Source organism: Nelusetta ayraudi, unplaced genomic scaffold, assembly GCF_046127955.1.
Source record: "Nelusetta ayraudi isolate G7.1 ecotype Tasmania unplaced genomic scaffold, CSIRO-AGI_Nayr_v1 ptg000006l, whole genome shotgun sequence".
NCBI classification, from domain to species: Eukaryota; Metazoa; Chordata; class Actinopteri; order Tetraodontiformes; family Monacanthidae; genus Nelusetta; species Nelusetta ayraudi.
Window position 1 is genome coordinate 5,008,460 of NW_027466056.1, and position 26,541 is coordinate 5,035,000.

Sequence of the window (26,541 nt, forward strand, 5' to 3'; positions counted from 1 at the left end):
GAAAACAGCAGCAGTTCACCGCTCATATGTGAACGAGGAAGTGGCCGTCCAGCTGCTACTGCAGCCACACGTGGTCATTTTAGCCTTTAGCATTAGCATCCTGCTTATCACCCTGTGTTACGAGTGTCCCGGCGGAAAAAATTCAGGAACAGACGTGAGAATATCGTCAAGCTTTCCTTCCGACGCCGTCGCTAACGCTAGCCACTGTATGGTGCCCCTCCTCCTGTCCCCCGCCTCTGGCCGGCGAAGGAGGGAGTGAGGGAGGGAAAAGCGGCTAGCACGCTAATGAAGTAGCTGACGGGGGCGAGGCCACTCCGGGTTGCCAGACTTGCAGCTAATTATCCCTCTTTTGTCTCCTCCGCTGTCACTTCCCCCCTCCCCTCCTCCTCCCCTCCTCCTCCTCCTGAGTCTGACTCAGATTTTCTTCCTCTCGTCTTCTCCTCCCTCCCACCCGTCTGTCACTTCCCTCCATCCCCATCTGTCTCCTTCTGTACAACACTCCTCCTGGATGAGACTGGGCATCGGGGGGGGGGGGGGGGGGGGCTTAGTGTTTTCTTCCCTTTCTTTCTTTCTTTTCTCTTTTTTTTGTTTTGATTTGCAAGTCAATTGTTGTTCCGGCACTGACAGATTTGAGTTGAGGGAAGTTTTTAATTCTACTCCTCCTCCTCTGCGTATCGTTTCGTCAGGGAAGGGAGCTCCAGACTTCCTCCTTTTTCCCTTTTTGTTTCTTACGTCGAAAAAAAACAGTAAGAAAGAAAGACAAAACACACACACACGCTGAAAACTTTGACTTATTTGATGATATTTGATAACTTCACACTATCACTAATTCCTCCATCACACCGGGGCTCACCTGACATGGACATACATATGTATATGTATGTATATATATATATATATATATATATACATACATATGTATATGTATGTATATATATATATATATATATATATATATATATATATATATATAAATATATATATATATATACACATACATACATACATACATATATATATATATACATATACATACATATACATATACATATATGTATATATATACATATACATATATATATGTATATATATAAATATATACATACATATACATATATATATGTATATATATAAATATATACATACATATACATATATACATATATATATACGTATACATATATATATGTATATATATATATAAATATATACATACATATACATGTATATACACATATAAATATATATATATATATATATATACACACATATATATATACACATATGTATATATATATGTATATATCTATACATATATATATACACATATGTATATATATATGTATATATATATATGTGTCTTTCTCTCCACTGCTGCCTCTTAATTGCCTCTTAATTGGCTTCTCGCATAGTCGAGCCGTCGCAAAAACTCTTCCTCTCTCCAAAAACCGTCTCTGTGTCTACTTGGGCCTTTACATAGATATTGGAAAAAAAATAAAATAAAGTCATTTAATTAAAACTACATTTGATCTAAGAGAGTCCCCCCCCCCCCTCCCCCGACAGGACGTCTTCATTACTCGTCCCTTTCTCGTGTTCTACAACCGGTGGTTAATGTTTCACCAGGGCTGCGTTTCTCCGACTCCAACCTTCAAAATGAAGTTGATTTGCTTTTTTTTAAATCCATTCATGAGAAAAGCGTTGTTCCTGGTTGTTTTAGGCGTCGTGGTGACCAGGAAGTAGACAGCGGTGGGAGGTGGTCATGTGATCAGGGGCAGCAGAATCGACCCGCTATTATTTTGGTTGGTTTTGTTTCTTTTAAAGTTACTATCAAAAAGTGAACATTGTGTTTTTTGGGACTTTTTTTTTTCAGAGATTTTGAGATATGCAAAGGTCACAAACAAAAAAAGACTTGCATAAATCATTCATGGCGGGAGAGTATCAGTGTGAGTGTGTGTGCGTGTGCGTGCGTGTGTGTGTGTGCGTGCGTGTGTGTGTGTGTGTGTGTGTGTGTGTGCCTGTAACCACCGTGTGGAGTTTGTGCGCTCATGCCTTATTCATGTACAGCCTCGGCTCGACTGTAAATGCAGATGTGTGCAAAATGGCTGGTCAAGCCGCGGCTCTCTGACCTTCTGGTGGACGCTGACACACTCGGGGTCTTGTCCAAATGCAAATGTAGTGTAGCGCAGTTTTTTCCCCGCACCCTCTCCTTCCCTTTTCTTGTTGTTTTTGCGATGCGTGCCCAGATTTCGTGGTTTTGGGTCGAGTCTGAGTCATTTAGCCCCGCCCACTCCCCGCCTCACCTGTCGGCCTGGCTCTGCTGATAGGCTGGCAGCCGCTGCTTGTTCACCTTGGCGTAGAGGCCGTCCAGCTCCTCGGCCGACACCGCTGCCGCCACGGGCGCCGCCGGGGAGGGCGTGCGACTGACGAAGGTCTGCGGCGAGGGCGGCGGGAGGAAGTGGTTGATGCGGGCGTAGTTGGGGTCGCTGTCGTCGTCCTCCACATTCGGGAAAGGGGCTGAATTGAGGAGGAGGCTGCAAGGGCAGTAGAAACGTGAAAAAATCGCGGGTGAAGGAGCTGCGAAAACTTTTTCTCCAGTTTCGAGTAAAATTTTGTACAAAATTATGAGGGCCGACAGCTTTGAAATTGCATATTATTTTATTGTCTAGTTGAATAAAGAATTCTAATTCTAACTAAGGTAATATAACTAAATCCGGCAAGGGCAAACTATGGCCCAGGAGCCATATGAGGCCAGTTAAGCTTTTTAATCCGGCCCGCCGAACTTGAAGAAATCGTATTAATAGTCAGTCAGATAGCTGTGTTTCATCCATTTTTTTCTGTTTTTTAAGAGTTGTTTCAATAAAGAGCCAAATACCGTGGGGCTTCAAAGAAACTGATTTTGTTATAACGTTGCTTTTGTTCATTTTCTATTAGCATTAAAGCATGTTTTCTACACATCCCATGATATATTTTTCCCTCCTATGAGGTGGCTCACAGAAACACTCCATCCATCTGCTGCCGCTCCGGCCCCTCTGTCAAATTTTAGAACCCATTGTGGCCCCATCAGTTCAAGAAGTTTGCCCACCAACTTCTTTTTAATTTAAGTATTTAAGTATATTGGACGTTATTTTTTGTTTCACTTCCCATAATGAGGACAAAATCTAATTGTTTTTTTCAAAGTTTGTGCCTTTCATTTTATTTTGAAATGTTCACCAAATACCGGCTGAAAAACGGTGTAAGAGAGATGTTCATCTTGTAATTCTAAAACTTTTTGAATGCGTTCGGCATTTTGTTTGTTTGTTTTACTTCCTAAGACAAGGACAACATTTCTCATTATATTCCAGGTACACAGCAGGCAAGGTCAGGAGGAGGAAGATGAAATAAAATCCAAACAAACTTCACTTTGGCCAAAAAAAAAAATCAAAATGAAAAATCATCTTGTGTTAAAAGTGAAAAAAAAAAATCCTGAGTGACACATTGAAACGATGAAAACCATTTCAAAGACGCTGAGGATTTTTTTTTTCTTCCTGTCCTCCTCCGAGGCTCAGCTGTTCACCACAGCGAAGTGAGCAGTTGTTACTTCACGACCAGCTGGGCGAGCGAGAGCCGTCAATCACGCCGCTTCACCGCCGTCGCTTTAAAACAAAAAAACAAAAAAAACACAAACGCCTTTTGTTGGGAAAAAGCGAATGAGTCCCTCACCCGTCTCGGCTGTCGGGGATGCGCTCCTGCTCCTCTTCGTTCAGGGCCTCCAGTTTGACTTTGGAGCCTTTGGCCGCCTCTTTGCTCCTGTCGTCCTTCTTCTTCCCGAACCTGAGCCACAAGGAAACGGAGCAAACGCAACAAAGTTCAAAAAGGTTCAAGATAACAGCAGGTGTGTTCAATAAGAATCATCTCATTTTTCATAAATGTGCAATAAAACACTTATGTCAATATGTAGATAACTTTTAAAATAATCCACATGTCCACATGCTGTAAATATCTTGTTTTCCTCTTACTCTATGAGTATGTTATTGATTACTTTATTTCTTTTTAAATGATATAATTGTCTTTCTTTTGCACAATACTGTTGCTGTAATTATGCAAATTTCCCCAATGTGGGATTAATAAAGGCGTTTTATTCTATTCTAAAACAGGTTTTTTTTTTTTTTTTTTGGCCTGCTAGCCAGACTGAAACCCCTGCAGATTTAAGCCTGTCGTTGATGGATCTACTCTGGATTGCAAAGATCTGATGTGCTCTCTTGTTCGGATGGCTCAAGCAAAAGAGCTTAGCTCAGGGTAGGGGGAACTTTTTGACTGGTGGGGCCACAATATAATAATAAAACTTTATTTGTACAGCGCTAAATCACAACCAAAGGCGTCTCAAAGCGCTTTATACAATCAGAGAGAACCAACCGGGCCCCCGGAGCAAGCAAGATGCGACAGTGGCTGGGAAAAAAACTCCCCTGTGGGAAGAAACCTAGGGCAGAACCAGACTCCAGAGGGCCATCATCTGCCTATGAGCAGTTGGGGTGAAATACAATAATAGAGGAGAGACAGAGAAAGAGAGAAAGGAGCAGAGTGAGCCAGGGTGGCAGACAGGACAGAGTGAAAAACAGATACACCAACCAGGCAGTTGGGTTCTAAAGTGGGACAGAGGGGCCGGAGCAGGAGCAGGAGCAGGAGCATGGACGGTTTTAGAGATCCACCTCATAGGAGGAAAAAAAATATATTGTGGGCTAAGTAGAAAACATGTGCTTTAATGTCAACTGAAAATGAACAAAAGTGGGACAACAAAATCAGTGTCTTTGAAGCCCCACGGGATGCAGCCTTTTATTGAAATGACTCTTAAAACACTAAAAAAGATAAAAAAGCTTATTGGGCCGCTTATGGGCCACGGGCCGTAGTTTGCCCATACCTGGCTTAGCGCGGCAGCGAGAAGCTACAGGTGGCGAACGTTGTCTAAGAGAGAAAAAAAAAGCTGGAAACAGGAAACGACTGGAAGCCTTGCTAATGCTGAACGCTCGAGCTTGAAGGATGCTTTTTGCTTTATTGTCGCTCGACGCAGCCAGATGTCGCGCTGTGTGTGAACCATGAATATTTCAACACCTCCATCCAGTAAAACGGTCATAACTGTGCGATGTCGCCGTGTTTTTTTTTTTTTTTTTTCTTTAAATCTCTCTCTCACTATCTTATCAACTTTGCCTTAACGACCGCCGCATCATCATCATCACCATCACCATCACCATCATCTCCACCATCATCATTATCATTCTGGATGAGCTCGGCTCTCCCCCGCACACTCGCGGGTGAAAAAAATAATATACTTGTCACCTCGGCGCTAGCTTTAATGAAGCTCCACTTGGCGGCAAGAAATTATCCGTGGCATTTTTTTTCGCCATAAATATTTGATTCCCCCCCATATCATCCTCCAAACTTGCCGCGCGTTCCCCTCCCTCATCCGCCCCCGCGCACTCCCGGCTCCGCCGAGCCAATCTAATGTCTGTGTTTATCTCATTAGCGCCGCCGCAACTTCTCATTACTTGCTGCAAGCAGCAACGTGGCCTGAATGCTAAGTCCCGCCCAGGCCCCCGACACCCCAGGCCCGGAGGTACGGCCCACCGTGGCTCCCCCGCGCCATCTAGCAAAGCAATTAGCGCCCGTACTGGTGGTGATTGTTTTTTTTCATCAAGCAAACTAATATGTTTGCTTGACGAAGCTAGAACAGCGAGACAAGCGACGCGCGCTACACAGCGAAACGGTCGATGTTCTGGCCCCAGGGCCTCTTGAAAGGCAGCAGAGTAACTTCCTGTTTTTTTCCGTTGAGCTTTAGTCACATAGCTACGTAGCCATGTACCCATATAGTGACGAGCCAAGAGGAAGTGTCCCCCAAAGCAGAGTCAAAACTCCAAAATGACCACTCCGAGCTAACATCGTTAGCGCTAGCAATGCTTGCAGTCACTTCCTGTTTGCTTTGACTCACAATAGGAGTCGAGAACCGAACTTAAGATCTTGAATACAAAAGTTCTCCCGCAAAACAGTTGAATTTTTTTCAGTTACCACAATCTGAAACTAAGACATTTAATACCAGTTACAGAAGCGTTATGCGCGCCGGTGACGTGCACTATATTTCATTCTGGCTGGCCGAGATCTCCCCCAGCCCCCAGTGGTCCGCGCAGACCTTGCAGGATAAATTTCCAGCTAATTCAGTCGATAGCACGTCCTCAGCAGCACTTCATACTATTTAAAAGAACGCAAAAAAATGGAGCAGCTTGGGGGGATTTGCATCGCTCTGCAATAAAGTGTAGACTTAGGGAGAGAGAGAGAGGGGGAGAGAGAGAGAGAAAGTGGAAAATTCCAACTTTTTTTTTCTTCTCCCTCAAACACAGTTATGCTATAAACGGAGCCGAGTCTGAGAATTCTGGGGAGTTTTAATCCTTTAATATGCGTCGGGGCTCAAGAGCGCGCCGGATCTCAAACTTCCCAGATGTTTGAAGGAGCTCTCCAAGGTTACGGCTCCGCCGGAGGAGAGGGAGGGAGAGCCATGAGCCGGGGAACGGTTTGCACTCGGGTGACGTCGCTCGGCGTTCATTTACTGTCGGGCCGAGGGAGAGGAGCCGCGATTTGAGAGGAAAGTTGAAGTGAAGTGAAGTGAAGTGAAGCAGCCGTGTTGTTGTGCTTCCCAGCGTTCCCACGTAGCGGACCGGTAATTAGCCTCCGCTGCGGAGCCAACACACAGACACACAACACAGGGCTTTGTATAAAAAGATTGAGGGGGGAATGGAAAGATTTAAGCACCGTTGTGTGTCCGCAGACGTGTGATTACAGCGAAGTGAAGGGAAATGTATGATTATCTCCAAGTCCGTGGGGGGGGGGGTTGGTAGTGTTGCAGTCAAGACCGCACCAACCGAGACCAAGACATTACCAAGACCAGAGTATCGAGATGGAGACTAGACTTAATATTTTTTATATGAAAGAAACACAACAACAAAACAGACCAGATCAGAATATTTTTTAAATTCAACTTTGCTTCTAAAGTTGAATATTTTGCTGCTTCGCCAACTATGTTGAACCATTAAAAAAAACAAAACAACTTTGCTTCATAAAATTAAAAAATAAATCAACTAAATAAATAAGGGTGTGTGTCACTCTGGGTGTCACAAACAGAGCGCAAAACGGAAGCAGCTTTTCTGTTATTATCTGTCAGTGCAGTGTTGGCTGAGTGTTGACCGGTCTTGATCAAAAATCCCGAGACGTCCTTCAGTTTGGAAGGAGGAGGAATGAGGATGAGGAGATTGGGTAAGACCAACCCTCACCATCCTAGCAAAAAAAACAGACACACACGTTGGAGCAGCACCTTCAGCCACATGGAACGGGGCCAGAGGTCCACAGTCGGAGCCATCATGATGTCAAATTATGTTAATTAGGAATTCCTCTTTTTATTTCTTCCATTGTCCAAGAAGACACGGAGGGAGGGATGGAGGGAGGAAGCGGGAATCCCAATTAGGGCCGCGTACCTGCCATCAGGAAGATGGGGGCTGCGGCACATACCCCCCACACCCCCTTTAACACCACCCTTTTGTTTTTCTTCTTTTTTCCACCCCTCCTCCTCCCAGCTTTCTCTCCCCCACTCTGCCAAATAATCTGTTTTTTCCTCCCCCTTCTTCTTTGTTCTCCTTTATTAACGCCACCCCCGGGACACTTTCTGCTCCGTCACTCGTTCGGGGGGTGAAACAAAAAAAAAAAAAGAGAAAATGTATGACAGTTCATTTCCTGCCGGTGGAGGGAAAAGCAAATAAGCAGGAGTTGCGAGCGTCCGCGGCGAAGGCCGGGCTGTTATGAGACGGTTTCATAAAGGGGCCGGGAGCGTCGGACAGAGGGAGAGAGGCTAATCCGGGGAGCCCATATATTGCTCAGTAACGCAGGTAAGCAGCTCGAAAAGAAAAAAAGAAGAAAAAAAAAGCAATATACAAGGACAAAAGCAGCACACGCACACACGCACGCACACACTGGGGCACACAGCCTCTGCAGGGAGGTGGCAGAGTCTCACCGACCGGGATGGACGTCTCATTAAGTTAACACTATCTGGCAACCCAAACACTCCATCAAAGTCTCATTAGGAAGTGGGGGAGCTAGTGGGGTGGTTTGGGTGAAGCCGTTGTGTTTGGAGATGGTGATTGAAGCAGCCAATCAGATTTTATTATTATTGTTATTATTATTATTATTATTATTATTATTATGATTTTTTTTTTTCAAATGCCTCCCAGTGCAAATAAATTGAACCAGTACTTTTACTGCTACCAGAGTATTTTTGACTTTTCTTTTAACTACCCATAATTTTACTGAAGCAGTGAATGTGACTGCTTTGCCCCCCTCTGTTTAGCGGTTAGCAAGGCTCCCGGTCACTTCCTGTTTTTACACCCCTGTCTTCTTATCAACAGTTGTTGCTTCGTTCGGCCACAGTTTTAAGACTGGCTGCTTTCTAACCGAGATTGGCGAGATAGACGAGCTGTGTTTGAGATTTTTCCGATGGTTCTCGAGACTCGTGGGCGTGCGGCAGGACGCAAGTGCCAAACTACGGGAACTTTAAGGGAAGAATATTTTCAAAAAGAACAGTTTTGTTGCACGCGCAACAACAATGACAACAACAACAACTCTGAAGTTAATTTCCTTCTTCTTCAAAAAAAAAAAAAAAGAAGGGAAAAAAAACGAGTCGGTGATGCTGGTAACTTGCGGCGCGCTCTGCGGGAAAAAAAACCCTCCCCTTAATTTACATTTAAAAAAAGAAGTAGTAGAAGAAGAAAGAGGGGGGGGGGCCTGGCTAGCCAGTCACTGTGGAAACGGAGCGCGGAGCCAAGCAGCTCGGCCCGCTAAGGAGCTGGAGTGACTGTAATTACTGCAGTTACTGTCACTCTCATTACCACCAGGGAGTGTGTGTGTGTGTGTGTGTGTGTGTGTGTGTGTGTGTGTGTGTGTGTGCGTTATCGGAGTTAGCTTCGTTGCTAATGAGCCCTTCGGCTCACAACACGCAAGATCACAGCCGGGCCGGGTCGTTGTCGCCCGACCCGACCCTTTCAATTACGCCTGCGGGTGCGAGGAAGGACAGTGGATGGCAATGCCCGTTTTCAAAAAAACTGGACCTTGAAAAGCTGTGTTTTTTTTTCCTGCGCTAACGCCATCGAGCGAGCGAGCGAGCCTCGGCCTTAATAAGCGTCGCGATCGGCTGCAGCAGGGAGCCGGTGGGCGGCTGAGTGTTTTTTTTTTTTTTTATTATTGCGAGGCGTAATGAGGGACGTTAGGAAGCTGAATCACATGTGTGTGAGGAGGAGGGATTTAATTGACGTGTGTGTGTGTGTGTGTGTGTGTGCAAACAGGCACATTAGCGCGGGACTTGATGAAACTTGTGGGCGATGCAGCCCAGGAAGTTGGAAGCGCTTTCCACGAAACAGGAAGTGAATCCGAGCTGATAAAGCCAGTTATCATCTGAATCTTAAAGGGGCAGTGACGCCCCAAATCTCTATCCGCCCTAATTCACAAAGCCCCAAACCCATAGGTGTCAAACTCTGGCCAGCAGGCCAAATTTGGCTAGCAGTGTAATTCTATTTGGCCCGCGAGACAATACAAAATCACTACTAGAGCTGCTGGCCCACTGGTATTGGACAGCACATGTACCGCTAATGCTAGAAATCCCAGAATACACTGCGGGTATTTTGGCGCGTCAATCAGGACAGAACATTCATTAAAGGATATTATTGTCACCTAATTGGTTTATTGTTATTGTTATTTTTATATTTATTATTAGCCCGTGGGAAAAGGTTACTGATGAATTTTAACTGAAAAGGCCTCAAATAAAAAAGAAACGTGATTTTTATTTACATTGTATTTAATTTGATGTTTTTTTTTCTCATTTGAAATTCGCTTTTACATGTGTGCAATATGAAGTTATTTATTGTGTAGTATTAAGCTTTGCTCGTTCCATATTCAGGTTGAAGCAAAACTTTTTTAGGTCCATATAAAAAGTGTCACTGTTTAATCTAGGGCAAGAATTTCTTCCAATAAATATCAATGCTGGCCTGCGACTTTGTCCAAGTTTTACATTTTCGCCCACTGTGTGAGTTTGACACCCCTGCAAGGCATTGGAGGTGCAAATTTGGGTGTGTAGGCAGGGGGTTAATAATAAAATAATGGGCGAGTTTTCCTTCTGGGAGTCAGTATCGGCTCTCCAGGTGAAGCGCCACCAGGAGGTGGAACCGGGTCAGCTCAGGCCCAGCAGGCTGCAAGTCTGTTCACTGGATCTCCAGACAACTCGGCCCAAAAATCAGAGTTCACGGGAGATATCAGCGCCGATAGGAAAGAGCGAGAGGGATAAAAGCGCAGCCGCTAGCGGCGCTAATTTGGAGCTAAAGCAGCTTCACTTAGAGCGCATCAATAATTCAGTGGGGGGAAAGAGGGAAAGTGCCGCTTCTCGTTTTTGGAGATCCAATCTGAAGGTTGTATTTCAGCCGTGTTCAGTGGAGGGAGCTTGCAAGCCGCAGCCGAAAGAAGAAATGTTTGAAGAAATGTGAAAGGAAATGTTTCTTCGATCACCCCTCCCCCCTCGGGAGGAGGCGGAGCCAGGCAGGTAGGAGGAGGTTCACCTAATCAACGCCTCTCCAGGAGGAGCGTGGGTGGGAGACGCGAGGTGGAACGATAGAACTCGAGATATGAAAGGGAGGAATAATGAAGTGGAAGCGGAACAATTACCGCTTGGCCTGAGAGGCAGCAGCTGGTTTTGGCGAATCTTTACGTTGGTACGCGGTAGATTACCCCCCAACCCCTCCCCACTATATTATTTCAGGAAGCTGGTTATAATAGAATTCAATAGTGACCAAAACCTTTGAAAGATAGTGGGCCTTTTACAACTAAAAAAATGAATCCAACAATTCCGCTGAACAGCCAGGGAATGGCTTCAATGTCATCAATAAATAGGAAAATTGTCTCTCTCTGCCTTTGGTTCACTTTTGAGGAACTTTTCTTTAAATCTTCGAAATCTGACGAATCCGACACAAAACCTTTGTTTGTTGTTTGTCTGTTTTTCGTGCGGGAAAGGCAGAATTCTCATCGGCCCCGGTGTCTAAAAATAAAAGGGGGGTGGGGGGACATGAATAAATAGATTCAATAAAAATCGAGCAGATGAAACGGAAACTCGGCACAGACAGAAAAACTTAAAATGCGCAAGTTTTGATTAGCATTTCAAGCCCCCGTCCCCTCCCCCTCCCCCATCCTTGCATGCTAATAAGCGAAGAATTAATGTGCATACATGCATTTTAATTCTTTTCGGATAATTCGGCATCCTGAGAGATTAGAGGGTAATTTGATGGGAGTGAATTAAAAAAAAGAGCGGTTTTTGAACGGTGTGCAGAAAAACTGCCCTTCAAGAATTCCTCAACATTTTTATTTATTTATTTTTTTATGCCCAGCTAGAAGCAGCCGCCGCTGGCAGACTGCAAAGGTTAGAGTCTCGGCTCTTAGAAGGGGGCCCCCTCGCGCACGTCTCCTGACCAGAAACAATTAACCTTCCCCCGGCTGGAGAGCTGAGGTCACCGCTCGATGTGCGTTTTAGCGGAGGAGCGCCGGTGCGTCCTCCGTCCATACGCACGACCATGACGACGGAGTCGCTAGTCGTCAAGGATCCGATGCTAATTGGTCACCGAATCATTTCCGTTCCGGGGGTGGAGACAAGGGTCGTTCAAAAGTCATAACTCGGTGGGAATCGACACAAATGGGGAGTCTGGCTCGGTCGTCTCGTCGGCTAATTACCTCCAGGGAAATGAGTCTCGGGCACGGTGGTAGCAGGTATCACGTTGCCCCCTCCGGTTGGATGAGTCACAGACGGTAATAACAACAGCAGCGCGAGTTGGATTCCCAGCATGAGGACGGTGCCGTTTGACAAAAATGCGACTCCCACTCTGGGGGGAAACAATCACTTTAGCGCAATTAGCGTCGGCAAACATTAGGGCGGGAAACAGTGCCGACTTGGGACAAAAGCAATGGCACAATCTGCCAGACTGAGGTCGATATCCAATCATTTGAGGCAAACGCTGACCGTCTCCTTGGTAAACATTGCATTTTTTTTCAGATTTTTTTGGAAAGCTAGAAGTTCTCAAGCCCTGGCTAAAAAGGCTTCACAAGGAGCTAAGAGCAAAAGATTTAAAAAACAAAAAAAGAAAGGCGGAGAGAAAGTGAGTGCAGGTGTAAACACGGCATGAAAGACAAGGGACCCTTTTAAGAGAAAAAAAGAAAAGAAAGTCTTTCAAGCAGGAAGAGAGGAGGAATTTTCAGGGGAGCGATGTAAGGCGGTCGGGAGGGAGGGAGCGGTAAAGCTCTTTATCAGCTGATATATATGCATGAGGATTTCCTCATCATCTCCGCCGATATTGACTGACAGCTCACATCAACGCCAATAAACCGCCGCATCATTCCGGGGAAGGGGTGAGCAGGAGGTGGGGGGGGGGGGTGGCTGCCCATTCGCGACGCAGAGAAGGGGAGGGGAAAGGGAAAAAAAAAGTTAATTTGTTTTTCCGGCGGCTGCCGACGGTGATAGCGCCTGCGTCTGTTTGCCTGTTTGGAAAAAGTTGCAAATTAGGACGGTGCCTCGACGGCGGCTGAGAGGAGCGAGAGCTCATTCCTGACGGTCGGCATGGAAATAAATAAAGAAAGAATGACAGAAAGAAAACAGGCAGCGGCTCTTTTTTTTTCAGGATGGAGAGCGGCAGGCGGCTAACAGGAAGCAAATTGTGCGGAAATGAAATAGCTGCCACGTGAAAGAACGACTGCTTCTCTCCGTCGAGGGTCACGTGCCACTCGGCACTTCTGCTGTGTTTTATTGTTTAACTGCAGATTTTGGGGCGAGGAGGTCCTGCAGAAAACATTCAGGACATTAAATGCATCAAATTTAGGGGCTTAAACTGACACATTTCAGAGCCAATAATGATACTTTTTTTTTTTTTTTTTGATGAAATGTTGAGACCTTTCCAGCGCACGTTCTCATTCAACAACAGATACATACTGTGTCATTATCACGTTTCTATATCAAGAATCGATAAAAAGCGCCACAAAGCAGAACGGCTGACGTGCTGAGACTGAGTTAGCGGTCCGGCGCTACCGATAGATATCCTCCGTAACATTGTGGGTTACAAAAATTTGCATGATTGCCTCCCCTGTCCGGGATCGTCCTCGACACGTGCAACAGGTTGTAGCCGGCCGACAGGTAAACACAACAGGCTGCATGTTTCCCCTGCAAGACTGCCTGTTGGACAGGGCTTATTAGTAAGCCACGGCGGTGGCGGAGCGTCCCGCGCACATCAAGTGTTGCAAAGGAAGCGATTTGCGCCGTAAATTATTAATGGCGAGTTGAGGGGATGAATAGCGATGAGGTGGCAGGCGAATGCGCTTATCCACGAAAGGCGGCATTGCAGATGGTATGCCCTTATGCATATTTCACAAAAGAGAAGGCCCCAGATTATTAAATGTACCTTACCGCTCTCGAGCCGGCACCGGCTAATAGCCCTTAACTGCCAGGCTGCCCGTGATGGTGGATCAAAGGAAATCCACCTGCGGTGCCATGAACCGGCGGCGGCATTACGGCGGGAGAGTGCGCCTCCAAATATTAGCTCGCCGTCACAGCTTAGAGTCACCGGCGAGACGCCCACACAAACACGTCAGAGGGATTTGGGTATGCCTACCAGCGCCTGTGACAAGCGGGGAACATGGGCGGCAGTTATCTACGCCCTTCAGTCCCCTCATCCTCTCCTTTCTTGAGTTGTCGCCAGTTATTAATTTATTTATTTTTGGCGGGTATGTGTGTGGAGTGACAGGGCGTGACAGTCCGTGACACTCCGTGACACCGGAGAGCAAAAATAACGTCTTTGAAAGGCGCAGCTCGTCAGGAAGGAACCCTTGATCGTCAAGCGATTGCATCACGAGCTTAGAAGCGTCGCCACGGTGACTTCAGCGGACTTGGGTGGGAAACAGTCAGGCACTTTTCTGAGAAAAGGGGGGAGGGGTGGGGGGGGGAGAGGAGGAGGTGCTGCTGAAGTCGCGGCAAGCTGGAAAGCAGGAGGCAGGCAGCACAATAACAACCGGTAATCCGTCCGGAATCACCTGGCAGCAAAGCTCTGCCAGTTTTGACATCGTGGCGGCCCACCGGTGACTACCTTTCAACCCCGCGCATCCTGCTGCTCGGCGATAGGACGGGAGCGGAACGGGCCGCACTAATTGGCTTGCTTCCCTGTCGGATTTCTCCAGAGGAGTGGAGGACTTGGAGGAGGAGGAGGGTATATATATCGTGTGGTACGGTGGATTTGTAAACAGGGGATAAGACCCTCGGCTTTCAAGCCCTTGACACTGGTCGGAAAGGGATGCTGGGTGAGCTGCGGCAGCGCGATATGTTCCGATAGCGACAGGACAGCATTAATCCTGACTGAGTGACTGACGGGACGCAGGGGACACTGGGGCAGGCGGGGCCCGGGATGTGGGCGATTTGACAGTGAATCCCGGTGAGTCGTCGGCGTAGAGGCGCAGGTTTAGCAAACAAGCATGTCGCTTTCTCCTCGCCGACGGAATCAGGGATTTGCTCATCACGAGCCTCTATCCTGACCCCGCCCCCAACAGATTAAGTCACATGGGATCAGATCAGATGGAAAAACATGCCGAACCTCCTACAAAAAAATAAGCATGGGCTCCAACCTAAGAACTGAAGTTAAACTTCAGCGGATTCTGAAGCTCTTCTCTCTCTTGCTTTTCCGCTTCGAGACATAACTTGAATGCGAGCATCTCCGTTTGATAAAGACCCCCAGAAGCCCCTCCCTCCTGCTGCTCCCCCCACCAGGTTTGAGCTCTTTGTTCCACAGCAGCGGCACACGGCTGCTGCGATGGAAGAGAGGCGCGCAGCCTGATTCAAGGGCGAAAGTTGTTTCGGGGGTCTGTCACTGGCGCATCACCCGGGGCGACGTTTCAGGCAGAACGACCGACTTCGGCGCCGTCTTCTGCATACAGACAAGTGGAAGAGGAAGGAAGCTCACCTCTACAGAAGGGCACAGGCGGCGCGACGCGGCCTGTTGAAAGCAATCAGGCTCCAAAGGCCCAGCGGTGCGTCTCGAAAGCACAAAGCCGCACCAGGACAGTCAGCCTTCACGCGGGAAATTGGACGGGAAACATCACGTTTCCACGGCGAGACGAACATATAGCTTGAAAACGTTTCGAGGTATCTGAAGACTTGACTGATTTCCGACTTGAGGGAAAAAAAGGATTTGAATATCCGATTGGTGATTCATAACTCACAGACTGCAATGATTCTTGATACGATCTCAGCATCTTAGCAGACAGCGCAGCTTAAGTTTGCAAGAATTGAAACGTCAGTGAGCCGCCTTCCTTGCGCCCTCTGCCATGAGCCATTAATCGAGGCACTCTGGTTACGGTGATGCGTTCAGGTAAACTCTCCAAACACGCAGTCTCCACAGCAAAAAAATTGGCTGGGCAGGATAGGCGTGCGACAATATTACGCTCTTTCAATAAAAAGGACCACAGATGGTTTCATCGGCGAAAAAAGAAAAAAGAAAAAAACAGAAAAACATGCACACAACAAATGTTCCCACATCAAATACTCCATGGTTCACCCTATGCTCGGCAGTTTGCCGCCAAAAAAAATGGTGTGTTCCTCAAATATTGGCGCGGCTGAGCTAAATATTTACGGGCCGGCGAAAGGACGGGGCTGCCTTCCAACGTTTGTTGTGCTGTCTGCCGCCGTCCTGCAACGCTCTCAATGCAGCGGTAGAAAAAAAATATCTTAATTCCTTCCCTCCTTTCATGCCGCCGCCGCCGCCGGAGCAGAGCGGCTTTTTGAGCTCGACAATTAGATTGAGCCGCGCGATACGACGTCTGATTAAGTCATATTTCAGGTTCAATAAGCGTCAAGTCAGCCAGATAAAGGTTGGAAGGGGCGGGGTTGGGGGAGCCGGCGTGCGGCGCAACAATCTGGAGGCTCTTGTCCGTCAACCAATTAGAGAAGGCGCTTTGTGGTTGGCTGAGGGGCCGCGGGATGGACCGTGCGAGCGCGCGGCGCACCGTATTGTTCGCAGGGGGGCAAGAGGGGAAGGAGTGGGGGGGGGGAGAGGAGGGAGAGGAGGGAGGGGAACTAATCAAATCAGCTCTTTCAACTCTGCAGCTTCTTTATTTACGGCGTAACGCAATTACGCCACGTGATCTCCCCTAAAATTGAAAAGTGCTGCATTCATAGGGCCCAATTCCTGAGTCTTGATCAGCTTTGAAGAAAATGTTTTCGGTTTGGTTTCGTATTTTAACGGAGGTCATTTCACGTCAACAGTGTGGCATGTTGTTTGGTATCACATCGTACTTAATTACGATACGATACCATAAGATTCGGTAAGATATGATACAATACAATATGATACATTACAATACGGTACAATACATTACGATACAATATATTACAATAAGAAACAATACATCAGGATATGATGCGATACGATACGATACATTTTCACTGCACCCATTGTTGAACTGGCCATGTGCTCCTTTTAACATTTCCTGCTTCCACAGATAAACAGACAGGACAGAGACAATAATGCTAAATAAAGAAATAAACACAAGCATACTTTACCGTTCCCAGCATGCCAACTTTGTCCTTCACTATGCCCTTCCTCTCTAGTCCTCCTCCTCCTCCTCCTCCTAACCGGGCCCCGAACCACGCGAGCGCCTCTTCCATTACCGGCGCTGACACCGCTGCCGATTGGTTTCTTATCTGCTGATCGGTGGGCCGGCGCTCGGGCCCCCTGCCGCTATCTCCCCGCCGCAGCCTAATTGAATCTCAAGTGTTGGAAGTGCGGGCGATACGGCGGCGGCCGCCATGTCACCGCCAACTGATAAGGCCGCCGCTGGAGGACTGGACCACCGCAATCACGATGGCGACGCGTTGATAAAGGGGCGACAAGCAGTCCGGCCAGGTTGGCACGGTGTCGCTGGGACTTTACTCTGGATTGAGAGATAATGGATACCCTCCATTACTGCCAAGGGAAGGTTGTGTTCACATCACAGCCGACCTTGCATCCTATAATCAAGGGGGGGGGGGGGGGGGTTGAAAAAATCTCCCCAAAAAAGTTGCTTTATCGACGCTGAGCCTAAATTCTACCACTAAAGCCGATGAAACCGCTCCCCCGCCCGTCACACCAGCCCGACCCCGACCATCCGTCAAGCCTCTCGTTATGCAGTTGACCTTTTCCCCGCGTCGAGAAAAAGAAAGGAGAAAAAAAATCAAGGCCCTGCCACGGCTGTCGGAGCCACTTTGACTAATTTATCGGCGGCGAACCGACATCCGAGAGTCACCTTGACGCACCAAAGTTCACCACGAATTTCAAAGGCGGCGCCAATCGGTATTAGAGGGATGAATCACGTCTCCACGTACCTTAAGAGGCCGAAGCCCCTCCGTTTGGTCTTCTTCTCCGGGTCCTCGGCGGGCTCGTCGGCTTTCTTCTTGCCTTTGCTCTTCTTCTCTTTCTTCTTCCCTTTGGTCTTCTTCTTCTTCTTGGCCCCGTCGTCCACGTCCAGCTCCTGGCGGGACGAGCCGCTGGCCGGCGTGTCGCGGCCGGAGCTCTGCTCCGACAGGTCGTCGTCTGAGGGAAGACGACGTGCAGTCTCTTAAAGGGCGGCGGACTTACACTTAAATCTTTATTCGTCATCTTGGTGATTTAGCCATGTGTTTACAGCCTCCTATTAAACTACTCTGGTTTCCATTCACACAGGTGAAGGCACAGTGGGGGGCAGAACAGGTCTCATCATCCTTTGATACACTGCTATCTCTAAGTGCTGGTATGTAGAGCACAGCCAGCACGGCTCTTTGTGATGTCACAAAGAGCCGATTGAGCTCACAGGCTAGAAACACTGTTATACCTGATCATTATACCCAAGTGTCTCTATATTTTCCAAGAGATAATATTTTTAGACGCAAGGATTTGATGACACGAGCAGAGACTCGCAGCAAACGCTGTCAAGACCCCACCTGCGGCTCCACAAGGCGGAGCGCTGAATATATGGCACGGTGGGATATTAAGACGCTCTTCCCAAAACTGCTGAGTGGATGAAATGTCGAGGCATTTCATTAGGCTGCTGAGGCTAAAAGCCGTCCCTTTGGCAGGCCTCCCCGGCCGCTCCCGCCGGTGCTTACCGTCCTCGGAGGGCCCCTCATAGGACTTGTCGATGGCGATGCGGAAGCTCTGGTTGCAGCTCCGCCCGCGCACCATGTTGGGCCGCGGCCGGTGGAAGGGCACCTGGGCCTGGATGCGGCTCTGCTGGGCCTCCGACACGGCCGTCTGCAGGCTTTCCAGGGAGCTGGACTTCATCAGGCCCAGGGTCGGGCCCAGCGCTCCGCCGGCTGAAGGGTCTGGTTGGGGGAAAAAACGAGAGCAGGTTGGAGGACAGCTGGAGGACAATGGGAGGGAAATCTTGGCTAGTTATCAAGAATTACCACATCACTGCTTGGGAAGAAAAAGGCTCAATGGTCAGAACGGTCGTTGGGATTTGAGTTCAAGGCCTCTTGGTGGTTGAGAACAAAGCAGCACCAAAAACTACTTTTTTTTTTGTTTCATCGAGGCACATTAAGGCGGCTCTTAATTGCTGCGTACCTAAATATATCACCTGCCGGGTGCAGCGCACCTTGGCGGAGCCCCGCTGAGACAGATGTGTTATATGCAGCTGTATAAATAAAAATTGACTTTACGTGAGCAAGAGGCCTCCGAGACAGCGGCAATTATCCGCAGAACATATAAACGCCCCATTCGGAATAAAAAGCCGTGAAATTTACGAGCTCGTCTCGGAATGTAATGCGGTTTTAGTGTTTTTTTTGTTGGTTTCCCTTCTTGCATATCAGCACATTGATATATGAATAAGAGAGAGAGAGAGAGAGAAAGAGAAATACGACTAAATTATGAGGAATGCCTCTCGGGCTTACACATCTAAACAGGGCTGCGACTGTAAAACATTTGCTCCTTTCTTCCCCTGTGATTGACAAAGTTATTTTATTACCATCACTTCCTGTGTCAAATGCCAATTAAAGGCCGAATCCGCAGCTGCTGTGGGACGTGTTTTGGCTGCAAACAGGCTGGCGAGCGGCCCCTCGACCTTCCCCGCTCTTTATTTATTTATTTTTGTCACCACAGAGGTTTCAGAGCATCACGAGTGGCGGCGAGGATGAGGAAGAGGAAGAGGAAGAGGAAGAGGAAGCAATGCAGTCAGGGAAAAGAAAAGTGGGAGGTGAGTTGGAGGGAAAGTAAAAAGCCGAGCGTCGCCGCCTTTCAAGTCCCAAATTGACTTTCTGTGGGGAAGAAGGGGAGCAAAGGGGGGGATTTAGGAGGGGGAATAAAGGGGTTATAAATAGAGGAGGGGGGTGGGGGTGGGGGGGTGAGGCTGGCACGCTCAGGAATAAAACGCTCAATTTGAGAGGCAGGATTTGTGTCACAAATGTAATTACGGCTGTCCGGCTCACAGCCTGATAGAATTAAGCTCCTTGCCAGCACACTGCTGGGCTATAGACTAGAGGGGGGGGGGGGGATGCGCGTGCACGTGCGTGCGTGCGTGTGTGTGTGTGTGTGTGTGTGTGTGTGTTCCGGACAAAGTATAAGAGTTTTGGTTTAAGTGGAGAAAAAAGAAAAGGGGAAAGTCACAAAACTTGCTTTAAGGGGATGTTGGTGTGTGTGTGTGTGTGTGTGTGTCCTTGACTGCTTTAGATGAACTAGTGGGGGAGATATAGGCACAACTACAGTGTGTGTGTGTGTGTGTTTGTGTGTGTCAGGTGGCTGTGGTAAATGAATAATGAGGTCTTAATAGGCTGGTGTAGATCCAATCCAACTGAGGGTGAAATCGCTGTTTATCACATATCGCCGGCCGCAGAGCCGACAGATGCTCCTCGCACAGACACACACACACACACACACACACACACACACACACACAAGCACACACGCACACACGCGCACACGCGCACACGCGCACACGCGCACACACGCGCACAGGCGCATGCACACACAGAATCACACATTGTGTCGTCCACCTGCTTGGCCGCACGCAAACTTTGGGTCTCGCCCAATTGGAGACGAGTAATTCAAGTCACATCCCGCTGGGCCACGTGATGACCTTTGACCTTTGATTCAGCATCCCGTGAGTGCAGACGACGTGAAGACTCCGCCCGAGTGCCATTAATACGTTTGACAGCAGACGTGGGGGCAAAACATACTGTACACACACACACACACACACACACACGCACACACACACACACACACACACACACACGCACACACACGCACACACACACACACACGCACACACACACACACACACACACCCTGCTGCGTCCCAGTGGGGGCTTAACACTCACCTATCAAGCGGCCGAGGCCGAGCAGCCTGGTTGAAAGGCTGCCGCAGTTACGGCAAAGTGCCCCCCTTCCATTACAGCCGCCGGTGGTAGTGAGCGCGTGTGTGTGCGTGTGCGTGTGTGTTTGTGTGCGTGTGCATGTGCAAGCCAGTCAGGGGTGACGGCCAGTTGCCAAGGAGACACTTTTAGCCAAGAGTGGGAGGAGGCGGGACCTGTTGCTCCCGGGCTGTAGTTGTCGCAACCAGAACACACACACACGCGAGCAAGTGAGTCGATTTGTTTTAAAACACACACACACACACACACACACTTTGGCTCCCCTGTCTTGTCTCCAATTAATAAAGCCCTGAGCCATTTTTACCCAGGAAAGCAGTAAAACAAGGCCCCGGGCCGCCATAAAAACGCACAGCGCACACGCACCTGTAAAGACGGCCGTGTCGCACCGTCCCCCTCCCACCCCCGACAAACCCCTATAAAAGTGGGTGTGGTGGTGGTGTTGGCGGTGGGGGTTGAATCCAATCGAGGAGAAGCTTTAAATTTGCTATTACGAGGGCCGGAGCTACGGACTGAACGAGAGAGAGACTTTTTTTTTTACGGGTTGTTTTTTCCCCGAAAAAAGGAGGCCGCTCTTGTTAGCAAGCGGTTCGGGGGGGGGGGCTTATGGGTAATCTAATCGGGTTTGCTGGGCTGGGTTGTGCCCCCCCCCTACCAACCCCCACCCACCCCCCCCCACCAACGGGATGAATGGCTTTCATAAGCGGGGAGGGGACTGAAAGGGGCCATTTCGTGATTGCCGCGTAGCTCTGTCGAGCAAGGCGCGGACGGGACTCGTGCCATTTATATAAAAACGTGTGAAAGGGGGCGGGGGGTGGAGGGGACTTAAAGTGCAGGCGGATGGATTCATTCACGACGGCTGTAAATCCCGAGTGAGCCGACATCCGTCAGCGAGACGGGGGTCTGTTATTGCTCCCCCCTCTTTCAGCCTTCCACAGCTTTAGCCTAGCGCTAGCGCCTGCTACAACGAAAAAAAAAAACATTTAATTTTTTTTTTTAAATGAGACGTCCGATTCCTCATCTCCTCCCAGATTGGATTGGAGCGTCGCCGCAATTCCTGCCTTGATGAATTAAACGAGAGCCTGATTGCATTTCGTTCCCTCCTCTAAATGGACGCAGATGTTTTCTCACGGACTCGCGACGCTCGCAAACCGACGCAACCTGGCGGCTTCAGTCGGCTGCAGCGCGCCAGATGCGGGGCCTGATGCGGATGTGTGTGTGTGTGTGTGTGTGTGTGCGCGTATGTGTGTGTGTGCAGAGGATACTGGGAAGACGGCGGCTGCGAGCATTTGAGGCGCGGGCTGCGTCGAGTCGACAAGCAAACAGCGACGACGCGTGCGTGCGTGTGTGTGTGTGTGTGTTTGTGTGTGTGTGTGCACTAGCCGAGCTCCCAGGTGCGCCGTAAGAGCACTACCTGCCGCCGAGGGAGGTGAGATGGAGGGATAAACGAAGCGATACCCGGCCATTACACCGGCTGCTCACACGGATGAAAGTAACACACACACACACACACACACACACACACACACACACACACACACACACACACACACACACACACGCACCAGCGAGCCTGCCGCGGTGTGCTAGCCGAATACACTGCAAAGCTGTGCGTGTGTGTGTGTGTGTGTGGCGGGGGGGGTGGGGGGGTGAACATTGCTGTACTGCACTGTGATTGGCCGGGCAGTTAAAGAGGCTGATTGTGTTCAAGGACTGTTGTGTTCAACATGGACGCACTGTTCGAAAACCACAACAGCAACAACAACATCGTACGCCATAGACTACAGCTGTGTGTGTGTGTGTGCGTGCAGCGCAGGCCCTCTACAGGAAGGATGAGGTACTGCGGGAAGCAGCACGGCAAAGGTGAAAAAATACTTGGTTACTGCGCTTGGGTAGATTTTTCAGGTATTTGCACTTTTACTTCAGTGTTTCTGTTTCTGATTGCTTACTTTTTACTCCTTTTATTGGAAAAATGTGCTCGCTACTTTTGGCTTTAAAAGTGTCAAGGAGAAATTCTATTAAAGTAATTCACTTATGACTGTAGTTGTAGTTGCTTGAAGTGGAGCCATTTCAACTACGCCGCTGAGTCGATTCATATAAAAGTGGATCATTAAAAGTGGAGATTATTTTAGAGTACCTCAGCTTTGGCGTAGCTGTTCAGTACATTTTCAATTCAGGGAAAAATAAAAGTGCACAAAATAACATTGGTTATTGTTATTAAAGGTGCCAACCTGCCAATAATAATAATAATAATAATAATAATAATAATAATAATAATAATAATAATAATAATAATAATATTTTTCGCTTCAGTACATTTAGAACCTGTACTTTCTTACTTTTACTTGAGTGAAGGAGCTGAATCAGTACTTTTACTTCTACCAGAGAGTATCCATCTGAACTTTTACTCAAGTACAGACTGCAAATACTTTTGACTCCTCTGATAACAGGAGAGTCAAAAGTTCAGCGCAGGTGCTGCTTGGAACTTGGAAGTTCCGGTCGGTGCAGCGGCTCCGAGTGTGAAAGCAACGGTGGGTGGAGCCGATCCGGGAGGAAACAGGACTGAAGATTAAAGAGCGAAGATAGAGAGAGAGAGAGGGAGAGAGTCGAGAGAGAGAGAGAGAGAGAGAGAGAGGGAGGAAAAAAACAAAAACCCTGGTGGTAAAGTGAGGAGGTGACGGAGGGAGGGAGTGCGACGACGCTCCTGGCGACAAAAGAGCGTAAACGAGGATGGGGAAGGATGGAGGGAGGCGTAAGAAAAGGATGGTGTGAGTGACGGAAGGAAGGAAGGAAGGAGGGAGCGAGAGAGGGAGGGAGGGAGATGTTAGATGAGCGGCGCTCGCTCCTATACACCAGGCGAGGAGGGAAGAGGAAGAAAAAAAAAAGGTTTTAGCCAGATTAAAGAAGCTCGGCAGGCCTCTTAAGACCATCCGCCTAATGAAATATGTCAAAGCCCATAAAGAAACACTGAGGCCATTTAAGGAAGGGGGGTTGGGGAGAGGGAGGGGAGGGGAGGGGCAGGAAGCTGGGAAAATTCACCGAGTCAGCATCTTCAGGAGACAGAGAGCGAGAGACGAGGAAAAAAAGAGAAAAACACGCACGAGCCACGTCGATACGCATTAGCTGCTGCGTCAAAACCGAGACGAGGAGACAAGGAGGAGGAGGAGGAGGAGGAGAAAGAGGAGGAGAAAGAGGAGGAGCGGGAGGAGGAAGAGAAGGAGGAGGGGGGAGAAGGAGGGAAGAGGAAGACGAGGAGGAGGAGGGGGGAAGAGGAAGAGGCGGGGGAGAAATAAAAGGATGGCTTTATTTATCCTTCTGCTTTAAAGCGCTCTGGTGGGGAACTGCAGGAATATCATACGCAGAGAGGCTTCTTCTCCTCCAGAGTCGCCTTTATTTCACCCCGGACTTTCTGGGAAACCAGACTGCTTGAAACCAAAAGTTGACAAAAAGACAAACAAACAAACCAATAAACAAACGAAAAGCACACTCACCGTCCCTGCGCTCCACCAGGGCGCCCAGGTTGCTCTCGTCGGCCACTGAAAGACAAGGGAAGAAAAGCAGCAGACAGACGAGACGCGTGAACAAATTTGCGCAGCTCATAATGTGTCGGAGCGGCGGCGGCGGTGGCGGGCGAGGGAGGAAATGAGAACGGCGGCATGAAAAAGGGGGATATTGTGGGCCGGTGGCAGGGGGGAGGGGGGGGGGGGGTGCGACAGCAGATAGAGGTGAGACAATAAGAGAAAATAATAAAGGGAGGCCGGAAAACAAGGCGGGAAGAAAAACAAAAAAAGGAAAACCTCGCTCAGACCTCCCCCCTCACACACACACACACACACACACACACACACACACACACACACACACACACACACACACACACACACACACACACACACCTCCTCAACCCCTCCCTCCACCGCTGGGCTAATCTGACTAAACAGGATTCCAAGACCCCCGGCAAACAATAATAGCTTTTCATTACGCCGCCGTTTCTCTTAAATAATCCTTTTACTCATTTTTTTATGAGGTCGATTTTTTGAGGGGGGGGGGGGTAGGGAGGAGGGGGGGGAGAGGGGAGAAGGGGGGATAGGAGACAACAGAACGAGCGGATGCAACTTTAAAGCTTCTCTAAAAGACTTTGGGTCCGCGAGGAAGCCTGTCGCCAGCCGAGCCGAAAAGAGAGAAAAGGAAACCGAAAAAAAACAAACAGCGGTGCGTTGGCGTCTGTCAGCGACTTTAGCCGCCGCCCCCTCTTTTCATCCTCAGCCAATCAGCTGCCGAATCAGCGTTCAATTCTCAGCACCATCCCACCCCACCCGCCTGCATCCAGATCTTTAAGGGTGTTTTGGGAGGCGGCGAGGCTCTGCGTCAACACACCGGTTTGCCGCGAGACGTTCGGGGGTCAAATCAGCCGAGCCGAGCTACCAGCGTCAAGTGGGCTGTTTATTTTTGCTGTTAATTTCACGGTCAGCGAGGAAAAACAGTTGCCCTTTAGGGAAATACGACAACAGAAAAACGCAGGAAAGGAAAAAAAAAACATCTATATGTGTGTGGGTGCGTGTGTGTGTGTGTGTGTGTGTGTGTCTCTTTCAATCCATAAATGTGTGGGACAGGATCAGCACTTGAAAGCACTTCTATCTCTATGTATGTACACACACACACACACACACACACACACACACACACACACACACACACACACACACACACACACACCTGTGCTGGTAACTATCTTGTTTCAGACCTGAGCTCTTTGGAGATGAAAGGGATGAATACAGAAGGAGTAAAAAGAAAAAATACATAAAAAATATGTATTACATACGTATATATATATACGTATGTATACAAAAATATAGAAAGAGTGTAGATATAGATACATATACGTAGATATATATTAACAGATTGAAATGGAGGAAGGCTAGAGATGGAGAGAGCCACTGCTGGGTGCTGGAGAGGTTCTTCTATGAGAGGGAGGAGCACAGTTCCTGGTGTGTGTGTGTGTGTGTGTGTGTGTGTGACCACTCTCCATAACGAAAGCCATTGAGGTCGGGCTGGGTGTGAGGTGTGCAACTGTTGAAGAAAGCCAATCCACCTCATCTAACGAAGCACTACCGAAAATGGGGATGGATGGATGGATGGATGGATGGATGGATGGAGGGCAGAAGGTGCAAACTCATGTCTTTGTTTGTTTGTGTTTGTTCCTCTTGTCTTTTCATCTTGAAAGGACAAGAGGACACTTTCAGAAAAGAGTTGAAAGGGAGTCTAAGGAGGTGAATGGGAAGTTGGAATTCCCCTCCGGAAACCTGGGAATTATGGAACACCTGCGTTAGGGTGAGGTTGAGGTGGAGGTAGAGGAGTGTCATTTTTATTTCTTTCCTTTTCTAATTTTATACGGAACTCATAGCTCTATTTCTACTATAGTTTAGAATATTGCATTCCTTTCATTTCAATAGTTCCCTTTTCCAGCTGCTGTCAACGCAAATTTCTCCTGGAGATCAATAAAGTATCTATCCAGTCCATCCAACCCTGCGCAGCGCAAGTGCATCTGTGCACACCGTGCACACTCACCCAGGTCCATGCTCTTGGATGCCCTGTTGCGCGGCACGTTGCCTCTGTCGTAGGGGACCTGGTCTTCCGGGTGGAACGGCGTCCTCTGAAAGTCGCTGCGGAGGCGGAACAAATCCCACATGACTCACTCGTCCCGACACTCCAGTTTCGCCGGCCGACTCTTCCTGCTTACATCACCGGATCTGGTGCGGCGAGGAACTTTTGTGTTTCGCTCTGTGTTTGTTTTTGTGTCTGGCCATCTGTCACCGCGATAAATCCAAACCTCGGTCTGCGCTGTTGAGCAATAACATAACCAGACTTCCTGGATGTATTTATTCATGGCTGTTCTTTTTCTTCTGCAAACATTTGCATCCCGTGTGCTGATGTCCCAGCTGTCTTGGGGCGGGAAGGCGGAGTTACACCCTCAACCAGTGGGACGAGACCATAAGTCTTTGGTCCAATGATTGAAAGATACTGCTGCACTTTTTGAACTTCAAAAGTGATGCTTTTGTGTTAAAGATCAAATCATTTTCAAGACA

General features: G+C 48.3%; 1 protein-coding gene across 1 annotated transcript in view; it reads right to left on the bottom strand.

Moving 5' to 3' along the window:
* pard3ba (par-3 family cell polarity regulator beta a) overlaps window positions 1–26,541 on the bottom strand; it is a 123,336-nt gene that overhangs the window by 27,712 nt on the left and 69,083 nt on the right. The window contains exons 16-21 of the mRNA XM_076016822.1: window positions 26,024–26,118; window positions 23,947–23,991; window positions 18,197–18,412; window positions 17,438–17,645; window positions 3,700–3,810; window positions 2,301–2,531 (exon numbers count right to left, since the gene is read on the bottom strand). Of these exons, the coding sequence (XP_075872937.1) occupies window positions 2,301–2,531; window positions 3,700–3,810; window positions 17,438–17,645; window positions 18,197–18,412; window positions 23,947–23,991; window positions 26,024–26,118 (906 nt within the window). The remainder of the gene's footprint in view (window positions 1–2,300; window positions 2,532–3,699; window positions 3,811–17,437; window positions 17,646–18,196; window positions 18,413–23,946; window positions 23,992–26,023; window positions 26,119–26,541) is intronic.